At 42.2% G+C, this 18,963-nt stretch overlaps 1 protein-coding gene across 4 annotated transcripts; it reads right to left on the reverse strand.

Annotated features, from left to right (window-relative positions):
• trip12 (thyroid hormone receptor interactor 12) lies at positions 1–18,331 on the reverse strand. Of its 4 annotated transcripts, none has more exons than XM_049726743.1 (42): positions 18,166–18,331; positions 15,558–15,704; positions 14,922–15,047; positions 13,987–14,765; positions 12,132–12,237; positions 11,817–11,953; positions 11,591–11,674; positions 11,386–11,481; positions 11,148–11,299; positions 10,986–11,021; positions 10,813–10,908; positions 10,637–10,729; positions 10,391–10,552; positions 10,207–10,275; positions 9,953–10,118; positions 9,601–9,718; positions 9,182–9,338; positions 8,861–8,933; positions 8,429–8,657; positions 8,179–8,297; positions 7,616–7,823; positions 6,683–6,783; positions 6,323–6,497; positions 6,084–6,225; positions 5,817–6,008; positions 5,565–5,716; positions 5,313–5,470; positions 5,127–5,200; positions 4,831–5,030; positions 4,615–4,742; positions 4,299–4,450; positions 4,022–4,164; positions 3,782–3,938; positions 3,572–3,670; positions 3,239–3,353; positions 2,968–3,122; positions 2,513–2,677; positions 2,160–2,324; positions 1,947–2,060; positions 1,756–1,850; positions 1,539–1,642; positions 1–1,427 (listed from the first exon to the last, which is right to left on the reverse strand). In XM_049726743.1, the coding sequence occupies exons 2-42, from the start codon at positions 15,653–15,655 to the stop codon at positions 1,231–1,233; spliced, it is 6,087 nt and encodes a 2,028-aa protein (XP_049582700.1). In that variant the 5' UTR covers positions 15,656–15,704; positions 18,166–18,331; the 3' UTR covers positions 1–1,230. The 4 variants fall into 4 exon arrangements, with proteins under 4 accessions (XP_049582700.1, XP_049582697.1, XP_049582698.1 ...); XM_049726740.1 differs by having other exon boundaries at positions 8,861–9,014; XM_049726741.2 differs by lacking the exon at positions 18,166–18,331 and adding an exon at positions 17,622–17,795 and having other exon boundaries at positions 8,861–9,014.
• Between the last annotated feature and the right edge of the window lie 632 nt (positions 18,332–18,963).

An 18,963-nucleotide genomic window follows, 5' to 3' on the forward strand; every position in this document is an offset into this window, starting at 1 on the left:
TGAGTCAAACAGTTACTTTATTTATGTTCAGGTAAAAACATGAACCTGATGCAGTAAATTATTGCAGATCTTAGAAACCAGCACATGAACGATTGGGCCAGGAAAGCAGACAGTGACGCCCTCCTCTGGCCACTGGCTGCAGGTGCACACCTTTTTTTTTTCCAAGCCAGCAGTGCAAGAAAAAAAAAAAACTACAGCAAGAAATAAAGACCATAGAAAATAAAAAAGAAAAGCAGACATTCTCACCTCAAACAGGGTGTGAAACTGCATATAAATTTGACTCCATAAGTGAACTTGAAATGCTATCTGGCCATAAAACAATAAAATGAGACCAGTCAAAATTGTGTGCCCGGCTACATTGTGTGTTGAGGGTTGCTCAAGGTAACCCTACAAATCTGATAGGGCCCAACAGAAAGACGCTAATGCTAGCAAAATAAGAGCAAAACACCTGAACCAGATCAACACACCGGTTACAACTTTTCATCTGAGCTGAATGGAGCTCTATAAAGGTGGAGGCCAGAATACAATCCAACTTATGTAAGGAGAAGAAAATGGTTCATATGCGTTCATCATTACCCACATTCAACCAACTGTAATTTAAGCGCGGACGAACGGGAGGGAATGCTAACGGAGAGTGAACACACACACAACAGGTTGGAAACAGTGAGACGTGGGGTGGCGACAAAATAAGAGTGCAGACGGACAAATGGAGGGAGATGACAAAAACAAGGAGCTATTCTATCAAATGTATAGAATGAGCAAAGTCTGCAAATTTGTCTGTACAAATGATCTTTGGAGCTAAAGTAAACCTAGCTTGCTTGATGGACCCTCCCCGCCGTCCCCTCACACCCACATTGTCCACTTTGGAGAGGAGAAATCCCTTTTTTTCTTTTTTTTCCTTTTTTTAAATATCACACAGCAATGCAATTTAAAATATCACCCAGTTGTTTTCATCATTTTTAACATTACTCAACTACTGATATAGGTTTAACTCTCTTTATGTTTTAACATTTGTGTCATGGAACACCGTTCTATTTTTTTTATTCTTTTAAATATTTTTGGAGAGTCGGGGCAGCAAATATATATTTAAAGTTTTTCTGCAAGCTGCTTCTCTAACAAGAAGGCTGTACATGAAGCCTTAATGTATGTGGTTACAAAAAAAAAAACCTTAGAAGTGAAGTCATATATTCAGTCGCTGAAGAAGGCATCTGAATGTGAGATGTGGCGAGATCATGAAAGGTGGAACGACTGTTGGCCCTCGCGAGCTGCCGTCAACAGTTTCTCTCGCATGATCTCAATGCTGGAGTAGTCAGGCAGCTTCAGGTAGTTGACGCAGGTCATGACTGAAGGGAGGAACTCATCTGGGTTCTCAGTGGACTCGAATGTCTTCCTCACAATCGTCAAAGGGGGGTTCAGGCTACGGAAACCTGAGCGGAACAGTGAAGCCTTGTGATTGGCGCTGACATAGTACAGACATGGTCTGCAATCCCAAAGAGACATGTATGTGTGTGCGCGTGCGTGTGCGTGTGCCAACTCACCTCCAACGGGCAGTCTTGGGCTTCCCGTGACAAACTGCAGAAAAAGTCTCTGTTGCTCTGCGTCGAAGCTGCTCAACACTTCAAACAGGAACCGCACTGCCCGGCTGTAGGGTGATGAGGTCAATATTTAGTTTGAAACTCTCCATCTCATGTTTGCGAGCTCTGAGTTGAATTAAAATCAGGGTCAAATTTCTGAGGAGGGTAAATGCAAGTTCACCTGTCATGTGTGTAGCCGTGATCCGGCCGACAGCACTCCATCAGGGTCTTGACGTCCCACGTCTCCGATTTACTGCCGCACAGCAACTGGTCAAGCTACAGGGAGAGAAGAGTACAGTTGAAGATGCGAGAACAAGGTCGATGAGGGGTATTGTACTAAACTCCTTTTACTAGGTGGGTGGAGAGACTTACCTCTTCTGGATAGAAATACTGGAGGTGATGTAGTGGGAAGACTGACTCAAAGCCTTCCCTAAAAGACTCAAACTGTCTTGACACACCTTCATTGAGAGTCCAGTACACCACCAACTAGTAGAGGGGGGGAGAATCAAGTTGGTTTTGCAAACTACTGCCCTTTGTTCTTGCTTATCCACTAAAAAAGACAAGGAAGGAATAGTGGTGCCATACCCTGAGATACTCCTCAAGGTTGTAGATGGTGACAGACACATCTTTCCCACCCTTTTTCAGCTCAATGTTGGGGAACCCTGGGAGTGTGAAGTCCAAACCCAGGTCCTCCACAATGCAGCCATTCATATTGAGGCTCTCCAATGCCTGTTGTAACGTCTCCCTTGTCTGCAAGCAAATACATGAAAAGGTTACTCCTTTGTGTATGAAGTCCACATGACAAGAACAAAATATAAGGTTACGGAAACAGACATCAAGACTATCCCAATTGCCAAAGTTCTGTCAAGGAAGATTCAACAAAACAAAAATCACTCTGCCCTGATTTACACACACACAAAAAAAAGAAGCAAGTCTACCTGAGAGCGATCCTGCTCAAGCCTCTTCTTTTGACGAATAATATCCTCCAAGTGCAGGATGGATTTCGCAACATCAGGATCAATGTTGACCAGGTCATGGGAGTTTATAGATGTCTCATGTCGCAGCATCCACTTATAAAATGGCAGCCCCAATGGCAGGTCCAGCTGGTGGTAATAAAACAAAGCAAAAATCCATTTGAAGAACAGGTTTCATTCAATGCCAAGTCAGGTGCCAAGAGTGGCATGTGTCGAACCCTTACATACTGTTCATCTTTCATGCAGACATGATTTGGGAAAAAAACTTTAAGAGGGAATTCTTTTTCTGAATGAGGTTTTAACACAAAATATGGCAAAAGTGAAGCGCTGTGAATACTTTCCAGCTGCATGTTAAATTCAACCCAAACAGTATGTAAGGGGTAAAGGTGTCAGAGAAAACAGAACTCCTAATTTCTCACAAGTCTGAAGTCCATGATGGCTTTGGCCATGAGCTTTCCCAAAAAGCGAAACTTCATTTTGATTTTGGCTATGTGTGCTGGTTTGGTTGTCCTGCCAAACGGAACCGCAAAGAGCCCTCTGGTACTGAACATGTACTTCATTCCTTCTTGGCTTCCTAGTACAAAAGAAACATGGAAAAAGGGAGTGAGGTAAAAGCAACAGCATATTTTGATTACAAGCAGCGGTTTCACTAACAAGTGGAGACAATGTGCTACAGAAAAAGAGTGATACCTTTCGGGTTGGTCAGAGTGACCTCTTCACCCCTCCACAAACCGAGGTCAGCCCGCTGTAGTTCTTGTGAAACTAGAGCGTAGAACTCCAGAGTGGGCCCAAGACCCGTGCCCACCTGGAGAACGAGGACATTTATGACATTCATGTTCACCCTCTTCTTTATAATGCAATACTGCACTGCTTTGTTAGTACAGGTTAGTGACAGACTACCGAGCACTCAGACTGATATGCATGAATTCAAATTAATTTAAGAGAGAACTCAATCGTACATCCACCAGTATACAAACACATGTCGACTAAAAGGCCCGTGGTAGCGTCATCAGTTTCAAGTACCTCATTCTCATACTGAATTTCCAACATTGCACGTGAACTTCCCAGGTCCTGCATTACAGACTCCGCCTGCTTGAGCAGCTCATCTCGATTTATCGTCCTCTGAAAGAATGGGACACAAAATGACATTTGAAGAAACAGACAAGACAATGTAAAGTTTCTTTGAAGGCCAAATGTGACATTGGTTACAAGTTACAAGATTAAATAGAACACCTTTTTCCTGTCAAGACGTGGTGCAACTCTGCTGTCCTGAGAATCTGATTGGTTTATCTCAGGATTAGTGTCCAGTAAGCGCTGCATGGCTCTGTCGCGATCAAAAGCTGTTACGTAGAACAACATCTGCCGTGTATCAAATGGGAAGAAGAAAGGGCTGCGGGGAGAACACAACATGAGAAAATGGTCCGAGACCAATTTGCAACTAATACGACACAGCGAAAAGGGGCAAATGTTTACCAAGTCTTTCCGAGCTCTATGAGCCAAGTTGGGATGTTCCCGGTCATAATAACAAGGGGGTCTTGGAGCTGACGGTTGGCTTTGGCAGTCAGCTTACTGTTAATGAACTCACTGGTGGCGATGATTTCCTTACACACGGCATTCTGCAAAAACAATTTTATTTAGGCATGTCAAAATATGTTTCAGCTGACCACTTTTGATGCATTAATCAAGTAGAGCTGCTTTAAATCAACCGGTGGGGAAAACCTGACAGTACACATTGTTCTTGGGGCCTTACATCATACAAGTAGAACCAGTATCTACTGATTGAGTGCAGAACCCTCAGCAGCAGGTTGACGTCTAACGAGGGGTCATCAAAGGTGATGCTCTCTGGAGGCTCTGAAATGAGGTATGTCTCTAAGGGATTGATGACGCTGGGACACACACCATCTGGAAAGAATAGAGAACGCCGTTGTTATATTTACATTTTAGCACTCGTAGCATTTGCCAATGTGAATCTTGTTGTGATTTCTGAGCCCTTGCTCAAGTGCAGATTATTTTTTAAAAGACAAAGGCAACTAACTGCCTTTCACTGCGAAACACGAGATCCTCACCATGCCACAGCTCATCCTGCTTCTTGGCATTGCGGGGAGAGGTTTTTGTGGGTGCAGTTTGGGCTCTGCCCCTCTTCCCTCCCACAGCGTCTTTGCTGCCGTCCTCATCCTCTCGAACGGGCTTATACCTGAGAGTAGAATCAAATCAGATGTTTACCTCGATTAGGGTGCATTTCATCTTAAACTCCTTCCTGCAGTCTCATTAGGAAAACTGACCATATTGTATGCGTTTTGGTCCAAATGCCTGCTCGCCCCAGTGGGTTTGCTTCATCGTCTGTGGACTCCCTTTCTTCTTCGGCCTGAAGGCTGTACTGTCGCACAGCCTGGTAAACTGTCATGTTGTATGGCAGCAAGTGGTCACCAATGTAGAACTGCAGTCTATGACGTACGCTGCCTGAATTCAGGAACTGTGCAGCCTGTATATGATTACATGAGGGTCAATGCCAAAACAATTGTTAGAACTGAGCAAGAAAAAAAACAAAAAAGTCCATGGCCATTTTGAATTCACATACCAGTGACTCGTCTATTTCATCATCCGAACCATCGTCATCACTATCTTCATCCTCTTCTCTGATTCGGCCGTACCCTTTATACAAAAATTGGTTACAGCTCAATTGCAACAACAGAGGACCCTTGAGAGAATGCATAAATTAGCGGATGGTCCCCTCATCAGCAAGGAGGCAAAAATTGTCACTCACCTCTGACCACAAGGTATCTCTCAATGGCTTGCACCAGGGCCAGAGGGTCTATCTTCACTGGACCTCCTTTCCACTGTTTAACATTAGTGCAGTCTGGATGCCTCTGCAACTGACACTTGAGCTGATGTGTGTTGAAGAATTTAAGTGCCTGTGAGCCTCTGGAGAAGCATAATCGCTTGATTAAACTCGCATATAGATATGGAATTAGTTTAGGGTTAAATAAAATGGTGATCAAAGGACCAACCAACTGACCTGCTTCCATTGCCATTGCCACTGGGGAAATCGTGCACTTTGACAGGGAACTGCTCCATTTGACTCAGACAGCTGTTCATTTTGTGAACCAGAGCCAGAAAAGGCCCATTTTCGGTTGGGTCCAGAGAACTTTCAGGCTCTGTTCCTGGAGCCTGTAAACCACATAGTAGGAGAACATTTTTTTTTAAAAGGTTAACCAAGAAAGACCTTGTTGCATGCTTTGATCTTTCAAAATGAGTCCTCTATTCTCACCGGGCAGCCGATAAAGACATGGAGGAACCGTTTGAGTCGCAAGTCTCGACTGAGCAAGTCTCTGTCTGTGTGGGAGGTTAGATAAAGCAGGAGCTGCTTTACCAACCCACTGTGTTGGATCTCAAAAGAGGACACATCGGATTCAGACACGATACTGGAGATCTCCGAAAGACACTCCAAACCGCCATCCACCTATGAAAGGGAACATGAAATATCAGGCATTACCTGTAGCTAACTGGCCCATGTGAAAAAGTGTGCATGCTATACCTGCAGGTTGAGCTGCTCGGTGGATGTGCAAAGCCTCTGAAGTACATTCAATGCAGGGTTGCTGCCATCTACATTTTCAGAGTTGAAGTACCGCTCTACAAACTTGTTGGCCTGTTCTTTGATCCAGGCCTTGATTTTATCTCTGCAGACATGAAAACAGTTCAATAATCAAATAAAAACATGACACGCATACATTCAAAGTCATAATTGCATATTTTAAGATTTTGTTGGGATCATACCTGTTATTTGAGACAGAGTCCTTGGGCGGTGCCCTTGCCAGGCCACTCACCCCAGCTGTACGTGAGGGCTCGGAGTTGGCATTATTGGTTTGGGCACCCAGTTTGCCCCAGGTCTTGGGATTGAGACTGGCCAAGAAGGATGATTTGGGCGACTGGGTACTTGTGGGGCTCTTAGCTGTGGAGAAAACATACTTCAAGTTAAGAACACGCACAAAAGCATATAATTTGACTGGACCAATGTCATTTTATTTTTTTTGACAAACACTGCAGGTTGTGTGGTGCGTGCACTAAAAACACTAACAAGATGATTGGACAGACTCTTATAGTCACAGTAGGTAGAGTACCAAAAGAACATCTTACCCTGATTGTCTACTTTATCATCATCCCTTGGTGGCGAGTATTTAGGCCTTCTGGGCCCCCTCTTGGGTAATCGTTTTCTCTTCAGGACATCACTTAACCTCCTGAGAATAGACAATAGGAGCATGGTAAATATGGTTATTACTGTGACGGATTTAAAAGAAAAAAATTGTTGCATCTGTTGACATTTTCAAATACAAAGTCAAGTGTTTCTAAAGCTGGCTATTTGTGTCATTTTAAAATGGGGACACGTTACAGAAAATTGTCTTTTAATTGCTTGTACACTTGGTCCTGGGATAATAATGGAACCGTTATGCTAGGCTAAGCCCCGCCACTGCATTGGCTAAGTGGCAGAGGAGGCGGGGAGAACAATGAAAGGTTATAGTCCCGTGAAACCATGGTTGAACATTTTGCTCCTGTTCATATAGCGTGCCTTTCTGCAAATGCATGAAATGCATAATTTAATATTGCTTAGCGTCGCTTTTATTATTCATTTCATTCTATTTTTCACTTTCATTCTTTAAACATCAACCTGGAGTTGCACGCCAATTTTGATGCACGTGTACTATACAATTGAATATCTAATCATTTGGCCCTGTCCAATAATTAGTTCATGTTTGTCAAATTGGAATCAGTTCCATTATGACACTTAGAAATAACAGTCCCTTTCAAAAAAAAATTTTTTTAATCAATTTATGTTAATTAAAGCCTCAAATTCATTGTGGTCAATGACAATGTGTGAATCTTTGTGTAGATTGGTTGAGGCAAACAATGACATTTTACTGTTTTATAGTAATTTGAAGGTTCTTTTTGTACCAGATTTTCAATAGGGAACATAACAAAAGCATAACATCCCACACAAAAAGCAGAAGCCATCATCTGAATTTCAACATTTTGTTCAGGTTGACGAAATAAAGAATATCAAATTCTACTCACCCTTGCGGACTGAGGTCCAGTGAGTCATCCATGCTGTGCTGGAAGCTCGGAGAACCCAAGTCAGGCGTCGTATTATTGGCGGCCGTGGTGGATGTAGTGCTAATGGTTGTAGTACACAGACTGGTACTACTGCTGGGGGAAGCCTTGGGCGGGCAAGTAACTAGAAAGCTCTCAGACTCTGCCAAGTTTTTAACCTGATGCATTACACCTGTAGAGCAAAATACAAAAGCAGGCCTTGACATGAGTAAAATGAGTCACTGAGCTGACAGCTCGGAGAAAAATGTTGGCATAAAAAAAAAAAAAAAGAATGCTTTTGTAAACATGTTCCTTTCTCATTGGGTTGCATTCAGTGGGGTTGCATTCAGTGACTAAAACTATAAGTATTTTGTTTCCCGAGGAGAATAAGAATAATTCTATGTCGCTCACAGAACATTTGCTGCCGTGTTTACATGTTGAATCTTTTTATGTCGTGCTATTCACTTTGGTTTTAACAGTATATAAACCTATTTTGCCGCAAAATCATTTTGTGGACAATAACATATCACAGAGAAATCTAAGACTACCTTCTCTCCTGAAATAGACACTGAAGACATCAGGGAGCTTCTGCATGAGGATCTCAGCCATCTGCAGAGACCCCACAACAATCTTCAGGTCCTGGCTTGATAGCATAGAGGCAATGTGACTGGAGGGGAGAAAAATAAACAAACATGAGTCAATTATATATAATAAAAAAAAAAACAAGACCACCTTAATAAATGTGCTCCTTTTAAATTGAGTTTATTCATAAATGAAAACAGCAACTCAAATCCTTACCTGGACACTGCATGGTTCCTCAACACATCCTTCAGCAGCTCTGCATCAGCAAAGTAGATGATCCTGAGGATGGCTCTAAGGCACTTGTGTCTAACTGCAGGTCCAGCAGAGGAGCTGTACACTTCATACAAGACCCCAAATAGAGTTTTGATAAAACATTTAGCCAGCTCGGGATCTTCTTTCATCAGCTGGGCTCGTGCATCTTCTCGCCTAACTTCCTGGTGGCTCCCTGGAGAAAAGGGCAACACCATTTTAAAATTGCTTGAAAGCCACAGCAAACATTCCTAATTACAACTAGAGACATTTGAGGCTGATGTGCATAGCTCAGATGGACTACTTCTTAACGTAACTGAAACAAATGCATCAAGAGTTTATTTTAGAGAAAATACAGTACAAACTGTTGTGTTTTAGAAACTTAGTCAAGATGATTACCGGAGTTGGGATTTGCAAGTGGATTTGGCTTCCTCTGGATACCACGAGCCGTTCCGGTGTCTTCATTGATCTGCTGCATAGAGTTAAAGTCAATTGTGTACACACGACCCAGAGTTGACAAGCTGATCTCATCTTCCCCATTCTGGTGGGCTGTCTGTAGGACAAGACAATCACCATACACGGCCATAATTAGAAGTGAATTACAATAAACGTGATATTTAATTATATTCACAATGCAATCAATACTTTTGGACAAATGTACCAGGGTGCTAAAACGGCAGTCTTTCAGCATTTCAAAATATGCCTAAAGTGGGTCATTACCTCAATAATGCGGCTGTCGATGCGATTGTAAGGGTGCCACAGCCCTCTATCATCCCGCCACTGCCATATGACTCCTTCCGTCGTTTGGGCGCTGCCCTTCTTCAGCATTAAATCGACTGCAAAGATGCCCTCTCGAGGAAGGCAGGGCATCAGCTCACTAGATGGAGAACAAGTTTTAGATTGCTGTAGAAATACTTTAAGATTCCTGAGGTGTCATAAAGCGATTAGTGTAATTGAGAATATTAAAAATGTATGTGCTTGTTGTGTCAATAAAATGTTGTGACATACTGGTCTAGTCATAACGGCATCAATCAATGTTTTAATATGGAAAAAGAAGAGACAATATGTTATGCTATGGGGAGGAGGAGAGGAGATAGAGAGAGGGAAGAAAAAAAAAAAAAAAAGAAAATCAACGTTACCATATTAAGGAGGTCAATTCGTAGAGCTCTTGAGGGCTGCGTGGTACAAGTTCAATCTGTTCCTGGCAGCTGCCATTTGATGCCCCACACAAGAGGAAGCGCAACGTTTCTGCTATGTCTGTTGAAAAGGAGAGAAAAATAAGACAACTGCGGTTAGCATCCAGCTCACACCAATTGGAATAAAGTGTCATACGATTTGGAATAAAGTGTGTGTTAACGAAACACAAACGTTTTACAACTAAGATAATCAAAATCTGCATACCTGTAATGAATTGTAGGTCCAGGGGGTTATCAGAGACTAAATTAAAGTGTGAACCACAAGGGTGAGAGGGTTAAGGGGACTGATACTCACTTTGTTTCATGAGCTGAACTGCCAAGCAGGGACAGTTGGAACACATGAGGGAAAACATGCGCACAACCATGATGAACATCCCAGAGCTAAGTATAGGTGGTGTCACTACTAGCAGCTGCTGAATGTTGGTCAAAAGGTCTCGTGATGCCACTTCTTGCAGCAAGTTCTGTTGATTCAAACGTAAAAATTGGCTTAGATGAAAATCAGTGAGAGAAACATAGCACTAAATAAATCAGAAAATGTTCCCAACAAACCTCCTCGTGTTGAAAATTATCCACCAGTCGAGCGAAACAGAGGCAAGTGCTCTCAACAGACTTTTTGTCCTGCAGGGGAATTTAAAACCAAAACACATTTCATTCTTGGCATATTTTCAAATAAATGACATATCACCATGAATTAAATCCATTTTCTCAGTGACTTTGTGAAGCAGCATTTTACCTGATGTGCAAGTCTCTGAGTCAACAGAGGCAGAGAATCAGCAACAAAGTGGAACTCATCAGGTGTAATGCTCTGGCAGCAGTTGGCTGCTATGGCCAAGGCATTCCTCTGTGCATTGATGCTGAAGAATTCTAGGTAGAGTAGGCAGTCAGCAAGCCCACCCTGTGAGAAATGACAGGAAATTATTGCAAGGTAGTTTGGGAGTGGCAGTGACTACAGACAAGATATTTTACATGACACACTTACTGCCTGCAAAATTGCTTTGCTGTGTCGCCTCGACAGCATTTCCAAGGCAGTCAGGGCCTGCTCAGCTACGTCAATGAACTGGATCACCTGAAGCTGCATAAATGACATGCCGCGTATAAAAATGTCATCTTACCTATCGCAAGATAGTTAGCAAAGTTGGGGGCCTGCAGTCTTACCTTCTCCAGGAAGACAGGAATAGCATCAACCACTACAGCTGAGGACCTGGGGAGGGCCTCCATCATGTATGTGAGTGCACGGGAGGCATGATTCATCTAGAGAAATTTACATTTACATTAAAATAAAGAGATTGGGAAGAAGAAAACCAGTGATCAAGTTTCAGTGTACTTACAATATCGAAGTTATGCTCCATTTGCAAAAGTGTAATCTGCGAAAGGAAGCAGAACAACAAATAGAAGCATTTAATAAAATGGGTAATAAGGCCTTAGTTCACATGAAAAGCCAGTCCATTTGTCTCCGCAGAAGCGTCCGAGTGAAATTAGATTTAACTCACCAAAGCGGGCACAACGCTTTTGACAGGAAATCCACCAAGTGTCTCTTCATTGCCCATTACCAACAGCTGGCACATCTCAATGGCAGCTTGGAGCTGCTGAGACTCATCACCTGTGGCCTGCAGACCTTGCAGTAACTGCTGAGCCTTGGAGCCTGGACAAAGAACGGACACAATTTTTCAATTCGTTCTTACGAGGACTAAAGTCACAGAGATGCAGAGATAAGAGGGTACTGCATACTGGCACCACTGCCGATGGTCCTGTGAAAGAGCTGTGACATCCGAGGTCCCAGGGGGCCAAATAGATGTGGGGGGAGACCCCTGGCCTCTAGTAAAGCTATAAAAACACCACCAAAGTGGCAGGTTAAGTCAATATGCATGCATAGGCAGAATGACTAAAAAAATATGTGGTAACCAAATGTTGAGTTTATGTTGAACTGAGGTACCTTGAAGCCTTCCCATTTCCGAGTCATCAGATTCACTCTCTCCAGAGGTGGTCATGCCTACTGCTCCAGTAACTGAACTCGAAGCTGGAAAGATAAATCATAGTCATTTAGTTTGTGAGGAAAGAAATAAAGTTATAACTAAACTTATTTTAATTAGTACCCTTACTATTTTTAGAAGTTGAGTTTGTCAACGCAATGACTGCAAATAAAATGGTTAAGTAGGTACCTGAGGCGCCCTGTGATGCCTCATCAGTGCGAGCGGCCGACGAGTTTGCCCCATCCTGGTTGTTGTCGGAGTCAGCCATTTTCTCCTGCCGGCGAGCGTCAGCTGCCCCACGCTTGCCCAGGCCTGAGCCCCGCCGACTGTAATAAGCAGAATCAATATGAGCCACCACGGAATAACTCAACATGTTCAGGATGTTCATGTGGCTCAAAGTTGTGGATTTATTCTTGCAGTATAAGAATTTACAGAGCACATTTCTTCAAACAAATTGTTTCCAGTCAAATTCAAGTTGAAGGCATGCATGTATATATTATATACCTGGTGCTGGCACAGGAGCCCGTGGTCTTCTGACGTGTGCTCCGCCGAAAGCTGGGGAGCTCTGCTGGAGGAGACTCGCTGCGCTTTTTAGTGGATTCTCTCAAACCTTGGGTAAACAATGGTGACATTTAAAAATTGGTGAAACATTATGCAGGGATTTGTAAGATTGATGTCAAAATCATATAGCCGTGCCACAAGTGAAACTGTATTTTCAGTTCGTAAAAGTCAATGTCTGTAACACTGGCAAGACAAGAGAGTGGTATTAATAGCACCCGGGGCAGTATGACAGGGTAGCCTTCATTGCTAGACTGAAGTCATAGTTCATTTCTTCAAAAGGATAAAACATCAGATTATGATAGCAAATGCTAAAAAGTCAGACTATTCCTTTGTGTCCTTTGCAAATGACAAAACGAAAAAAAAATCTTGCATGAAATTGACATTACTCAAAACAAAATGTCTCCCACAACTAAGCAAAGACAGGGATTTGCACTGATTTACTTACCATTAACGCTGTGAATACGGTACAGTGTTATGGTATCAGATGATAACGGATGAACAAAATGAGAGCTGCAGTTCTAAACAGAGTGGTGTGTCTCTGCCTGTCTACAAACATAACTGAGTCAACTGATAGGTTGATAACCAAGCCAACTTAGGAGGAGCCTCCCTTTTTGGGCCCAAAGCCCAAGCCACTGAGGCCACCCTGCTAATAACAGTGGGACCCAAAAAACATTTTCACAGGTACGCCTCACATCCAACCTTTTTTACAACAGCCTATTACATTAGGTAATAGATTAGCTGTTTGAGTTCATGTACAGAAAAGCTCAAATGTTATCGTGAGAGCGAATCAAAGGGTTTTAACTATATCCCTAGAGGTGCTGGCTGAATGTGTATGATGTGGTGGTAGTGTGCACACATGCAGTGTGTGTGAGTTGAATTTCCCATTCAGGCAATATACATTGTGGATGCAAAATACAATTAAAATGTTAAATATTCCAATGTGCAACCACATAACTATAAGGCAAAACCCCAGACCATCCAAGTTAGAAAACTATGAAAACATGTCTCTCAAGTTTGGTCTGTCTGTGGCTTTGTGGGACGGAACCTACTCACATCAGCAATGTCACATCACAGCATGAGAGACCTCAGCTTTATGCAATGTGAACACGCTGAAGAGCTAAGATCATACCCCAAGATAAACTATTCTCTCTACAAAATACAAAACATTTTCTACATCCTCATGAAGTATGGCCACAGCAGAGCCCTCAAAAATCTTGAACACACTCTTACAAAAGTGTTGAAAATCTTCTATAAGGTAGCTCTTTTGTTCAGACTTTTGTTGTTTGTCTGAACAAAAGAACTACCTTATATAATATACGGTGACATTATGAATCCAAATGTTGAATTTTTTTTTTTTTTTTTAGAATTGTCCAGGTTTAGACAAAGTTTCTGTAAACGGTTCCCTGTCACCCCACACAGAATAAGAACATTAAAAAAGATATGAAATTTGAAAGCGCAAAATAAACCTGATGGGTCATATTAATTGTTGCATGTGGCTCGTGTGCTGACCACATAACCTGGATAATAAAATAAAAAAAATATTTTAAAAAAAAAATCTAATTTGCTTTATGTCATGGTGAGCTTCAAATCTCTGTTTTTAGCATGACATGCTGCAAGAAAAATAACAGCCAGGATTGTTGTATTATACACGGTATGCATTCAGGAAAGCTATCCAAACATTCCGAAGAACATTGAGTTGGACTAAAACTAAAAAATGACACACACCCTTGCATGGAAGTTATCAAGACAATTCAGTTGTGTATTATCTATTGTAAGTATTTCAATAACGGTAACTCACGTGCAAGTTTCGCTTGTAATCCAGACGGTCCTGGTTTGGATGTCTCAGTTTTGGACGATGCAGTTAGAGACAGTTTGGGTTTTGGCAGATTGACTTTTGGGTTGAAGCGTGTTGCCCACTCAAACTTTGAAGAGCTGGACTTGGCCTGTTCCTTGTCACGGGTGCTACGGCGAGGAGAGGGGCTTGAGGCGGAGCGAGATCGGCGAGCCTTTGTCTGGTCTTTGCCCTGTTTGACTCGGGCACCTGGCGTTGTGGCACTATTTGTGCCTGTAGTGGAAGAGGAGGAGGAAGTTGAGGCAGAAGAGGAGGAGTCTGTCACGTTGCTGCACCCAGCTTTGGCTGAGGCGGCCGATTTTGACGCCAGCTTGGTGGGTTTAACAGTTCTGCCCTCTGTACTATTGGAGAGGGACACGGTGGTGCTTCTTAGACCTGGATGAGAATCCGCTTTCTTCCGTTTCTGGACCGGTGAGGCCCCAGTGGCCCCACTTTTCTTACTCTGTCCTCTACCCGAGGATGCAGGTGCTTCTGCAGCTAGTGACCTCTTCTTAGCTGTGTTTTTCCTGGTCTCTGAGGTATTATCTCTGGGTAAGGGCTGGGATTTGGCCTTTTTTGTTAGTGGCGGTCCTAACGTGCTAATTTGGTCTGGAGCTTCACTTCGCTTGAGTCCTTGGGTGCCTTCGCTCTTGGACTGATGGCTTTGTCGCTCTTGTTCGGATGTCCCTGCAGCTTCTGGGTCGTCTTGCAGTACAAAAGATGCCACGGACAGCGCAAGTCCGCTTCTGCCAGTTTGGAAGGAAAATGACAAAATATGATCCAAGAAACAAGTTGTTCTCAAACAAAAACAAATGTCATATAACACTCTTAGAAAAAATGTACATCATATACATTTCAAAACAAACTCTAGCAAAAAAGTACCAAGAGTAAAGGACGGGTACCTTTTTGAGCTGTGGCCTCTGGTTTGGCCAGTGACTGAGCTGCTTGTGGCTTTGGAAGCCTTGGATATGGGCCGTCTACTTTCAGGTGGGGAATTTACTTTTTGTTTGACCTGCTCTGACTGCAACCTGTATGGGTGGAAATTCAAGCGCAAGAAACCGTGTGGATCTTTGTACTTAGGACATAGAAGATCATATTTAATCCAAATAAATCATTTTTGCCAAGTGCCTTAGAAGAATAGCTTTGTCAAGCATGGTAAACTTAAAAAAATATATCTGTCATATTCTAGATACGACTCGTGAAGAAGGAACCTCTAAGACTGAACACAAACCAGTATAGCAAGATGGTCAACCTGTTTTTTTTTTTTTATATGTTCTTATTTCAAAACCAAGAAAACAAAATTTATTTAGTACATTTAGTGTGTATCTGAGGATGAACTAGCCAATCTTGTGATAAAAATGTACACGAGCAGCGTATGTACCGCCCCAGTTACTTTCAAGTGAACAGAGCAAGTCCCATCTTTCAATATATTTCCCCTTTCTGTTTCAAAACACAATAGAGGCAACTTGGATCAATTACTGTTACTATTCACTAAATGAGAAGTTAAACAGTATAAAGATTTATTCAACAAAACGTACCTTCCTGCGACAGTGTGGTCTTGTGGCTGGGCCGCAGCAGTGTTCCTCTGTGAACGGCGCAGTGACCCCCCTGGATTGGAATTAGGCCGGTTGGACATTGGCACCTCTCTCCTGAAGGGACATACCCTTTCTAGACACTACCATTCACTGCAATCAAAGAGAGAATTGTAAAAAAAAAAAAAATAACACGAAAAAATATTTCTACTGTAATATTATAATTGCTATAGATTAAGTATCAGTATTTGACAAGTATTTAGCAAATACATCATTTGACCATTAGTACAACTTCATTATTTTCAGCAAACAAACAAAGCAACCATTACAAGATTGTCTACCTGAAGGCTGTATTTTAGCAGATGATTGCATTTGATATATTTTCTTTTAGACTGACGATTTAATTGAGCTACTGCCATGCAGGGCTCATGTGGTGAAGACATTTACATACATTGTTTCTCCTCATTGATGAATAGATGCTCATTGATCATATGAATGTCTTTAGAGAGACTGAATCATGAGTAAACTCGATTGGATTATACATATTAAATCATTAAAAATACAGGGGCTATTACATGTCTTCAAAGAAATTTAAAAACTGATGTGGTTAAGTATTGCAAGGGGATGACTCAAATGCATAGCTTTCAAGTGTTTCATGTTTTGAATAGGGACACAGTATTATCAACTAATACAAAAACACATCTCAAAACAACTTTAACTGCCGTTTTAGACAAAGAGCACCGATATTCCAAGGGTGAAAAAAATCCTGAAATAAGAGCTCCTAAAAATACGCCATAGTAAGCTCACAAGGCCATTTTAGGCCCTCACTGACAGTGCATCCTGGTCTTTGTTTATTCGCTCATTCGGATGAACCACGCTCACCTTTTCTGTTAAGTTCTAACGTTGTCTGCGACATTAAACAAACCGGAGTGAACTCCGATGCGCCAGTAATAAAACAACGGAGTCTATTCATTTGCCGAAGCCCTGATAAGAGGTCTGAATTTCTGACGTAGTTCTCTAGAAGCCGACTAGCATGTTAAGCTAGTACCTTAAATTTACCACGGAATTTTCCCCTTTTTTGTACACTGCCCACACGTTAAGAACCCCAAACCGAAACAGGTAAACGATTGCGTGGATAGTGGCTGTTATTACGACACGTTGTTAGTAAACGCACACACGACACTCAATCGGCTAAAGTATAGCAGCTAATGGAGCAATGGGTTGATTAAATGCGTAGTTGGCGTACCGGTGTGTCAATCTTTCAAGCAGAAGCTCTCAACGAAACTCACTTATCCTTTTCTTTGTTTGTCCTCGTACAATCTACTTCGTTGGTACCATTACAGGTTATTCTTAAGTACTGTCGAGACAGGGCCTTTTTGACAGGATACACATTCGATCGCCAAACAATCCGGTTAGCGACATGTATCGAACACGGTAGCAGCAGCGAAGGCGATTAATGACACACGGCTAGCGAACAAGCTGCAATCAAACAAGCAGCTAAATTGTTATATATACACCGATTATCGTGACAATTCTACTCTATATGCTCTGGCTAGCAACTATAACTGTCACAGGACTCTCACGCAAGTTTAGCTTACATGACGTACTGTTTTGTGATGATCGAACAACCACGGAAAACAGACGAATTCATATGAAATCAGTTACCAGGCATATCCAGCATCTCTTCCGAAAGTGTCGACGTTAACGCAGAACTCGCAAGTATGGCTAACTGAGGTTAGCTAGCTAACGATCACTAATGTTTTCCAAGCTGACAGAAGGCCAACAATGTCCTACTCTCAGTGACGCCAACTCGCGTTTGTCTTTAATGTTTCAGAAGCAGACACAAGTTGTCCCAACACGCGACACGTCCGTATCGTAACTTACATATCGAACATTTAAAACTGTGAGGGGAAAAACACTGTCCAATGCAATATTTAGGCACCTTAACCCTGACGACCAGGTTGTTAACGCATTATTCCAAGGCTAAAGCTAGCTTAGCTTGATACGATGGCAAACGCTTCCAATTTGTTTACTGGCAAACACCACAGTTGGCTGACATAGATGGCTTACCATGGCTCCGTTATCGTTTGCCACTAGCTAAGATAGTTTCTCAATTCAAAATAAAATGCCGACTTTCGAAATCAAATTAAGTACAACGAGAGTGTCGTGAGCGGTGGTTAACACTGAACGTTAACAAACCAAACAAGAGGGTTACAGCTACCAGCTAACACTGGCACACAAGCTAATTTATATTAGCATGCCTTGTTGTTGCTAGCTTGCTTTTTGTCAGCAAGACGAGATGTGATTCCCTGAACTGCAGATTCCCTGCACCAATCAAACGATGTATATTAGGCTGCAACCGAGTCGTACTGAATTAAGTGTACGAACTCGTTTTCTAGGTGATATCCACCAGTACGTTCACGTAAGCTAGCAAAACGAAATGGCCTCTGATACCTTAAGACACAAAAACAGAAAGCACAGACGGGATTCGAGACCTTAAACAAAGAGTACAGCGTTATCTCCTATCCTTTTCGTTTGTGGTTATTTTCGACGGGTCTTAAGGCTGTTGGCCCAAGTGTCACTGAAAACCGAACATTTGCCTTAATGGGGTTACCTATTTCTTCCAGTGTTGTAGTTGTAACAGTGCACCAGCTTCTCTGTTTTCTCTCTCCCTCTCTCTCTTTCGGTCCCTCTTCTAGCCCTTGCTGCTAGTTTCACATCAGCTGAGAGACCGACAACTGTGATATACATCCGCCTGATTCATCCGCGTAGGGACTAGATTTTTCTGACGTTAGCTAAACTTCCGGTTAGAACCGCATTAAAACGCTATTGCAGAATTTTACTTCATCCCTTTCTAACTAAATGTCATCTATGTGATGTAAGACGCATTTAATTTCTATGGCATGGGAGAAAAAGAGATTTCACACTGCATTCATTACATTTGGACAAGAGCAGCGTTCAACACAATAAAATAATCTTTCAAGCAAAGTCTCCAATGGTCTATTTATGCAGTCGTGCAGAAGTAATCCTGCAAGTTATAGACATTTAAATGAATTGCCTATCAAGACAATTCTCCAATGTTGTAATTATGCAGTAGTACAGAAGTAATACTGCGATTGAACGAGTTTAATATAAGATAAAAATCAAATCATCACCAGACATTTTTTTATCTGTTTAAAACGCTGCAATGCGTTGTATGCGGATTTGAGACTTGATTAAAAAAATAAAAACAATCACGGAGTGTGACTTCGTAACAAAGTCAATGGTCAATTGTCGCGTTTGCTTCCTGTTTATGTTTGTCAGTAAACAGCTCCTGCAATCTCTGCTGGAGAAGGTCGGTACTGCGGTCTCAACATGTTCTCTCAAACAGCCAGCAGAGGGCGCAACACGGTAAAGAAAATAGCCAGCCCGT

Source organism: Syngnathus scovelli, chromosome 7, assembly GCF_024217435.2.
Source record: "Syngnathus scovelli strain Florida chromosome 7, RoL_Ssco_1.2, whole genome shotgun sequence".
Taxonomy (NCBI): domain Eukaryota; kingdom Metazoa; phylum Chordata; class Actinopteri; order Syngnathiformes; family Syngnathidae; genus Syngnathus; species Syngnathus scovelli.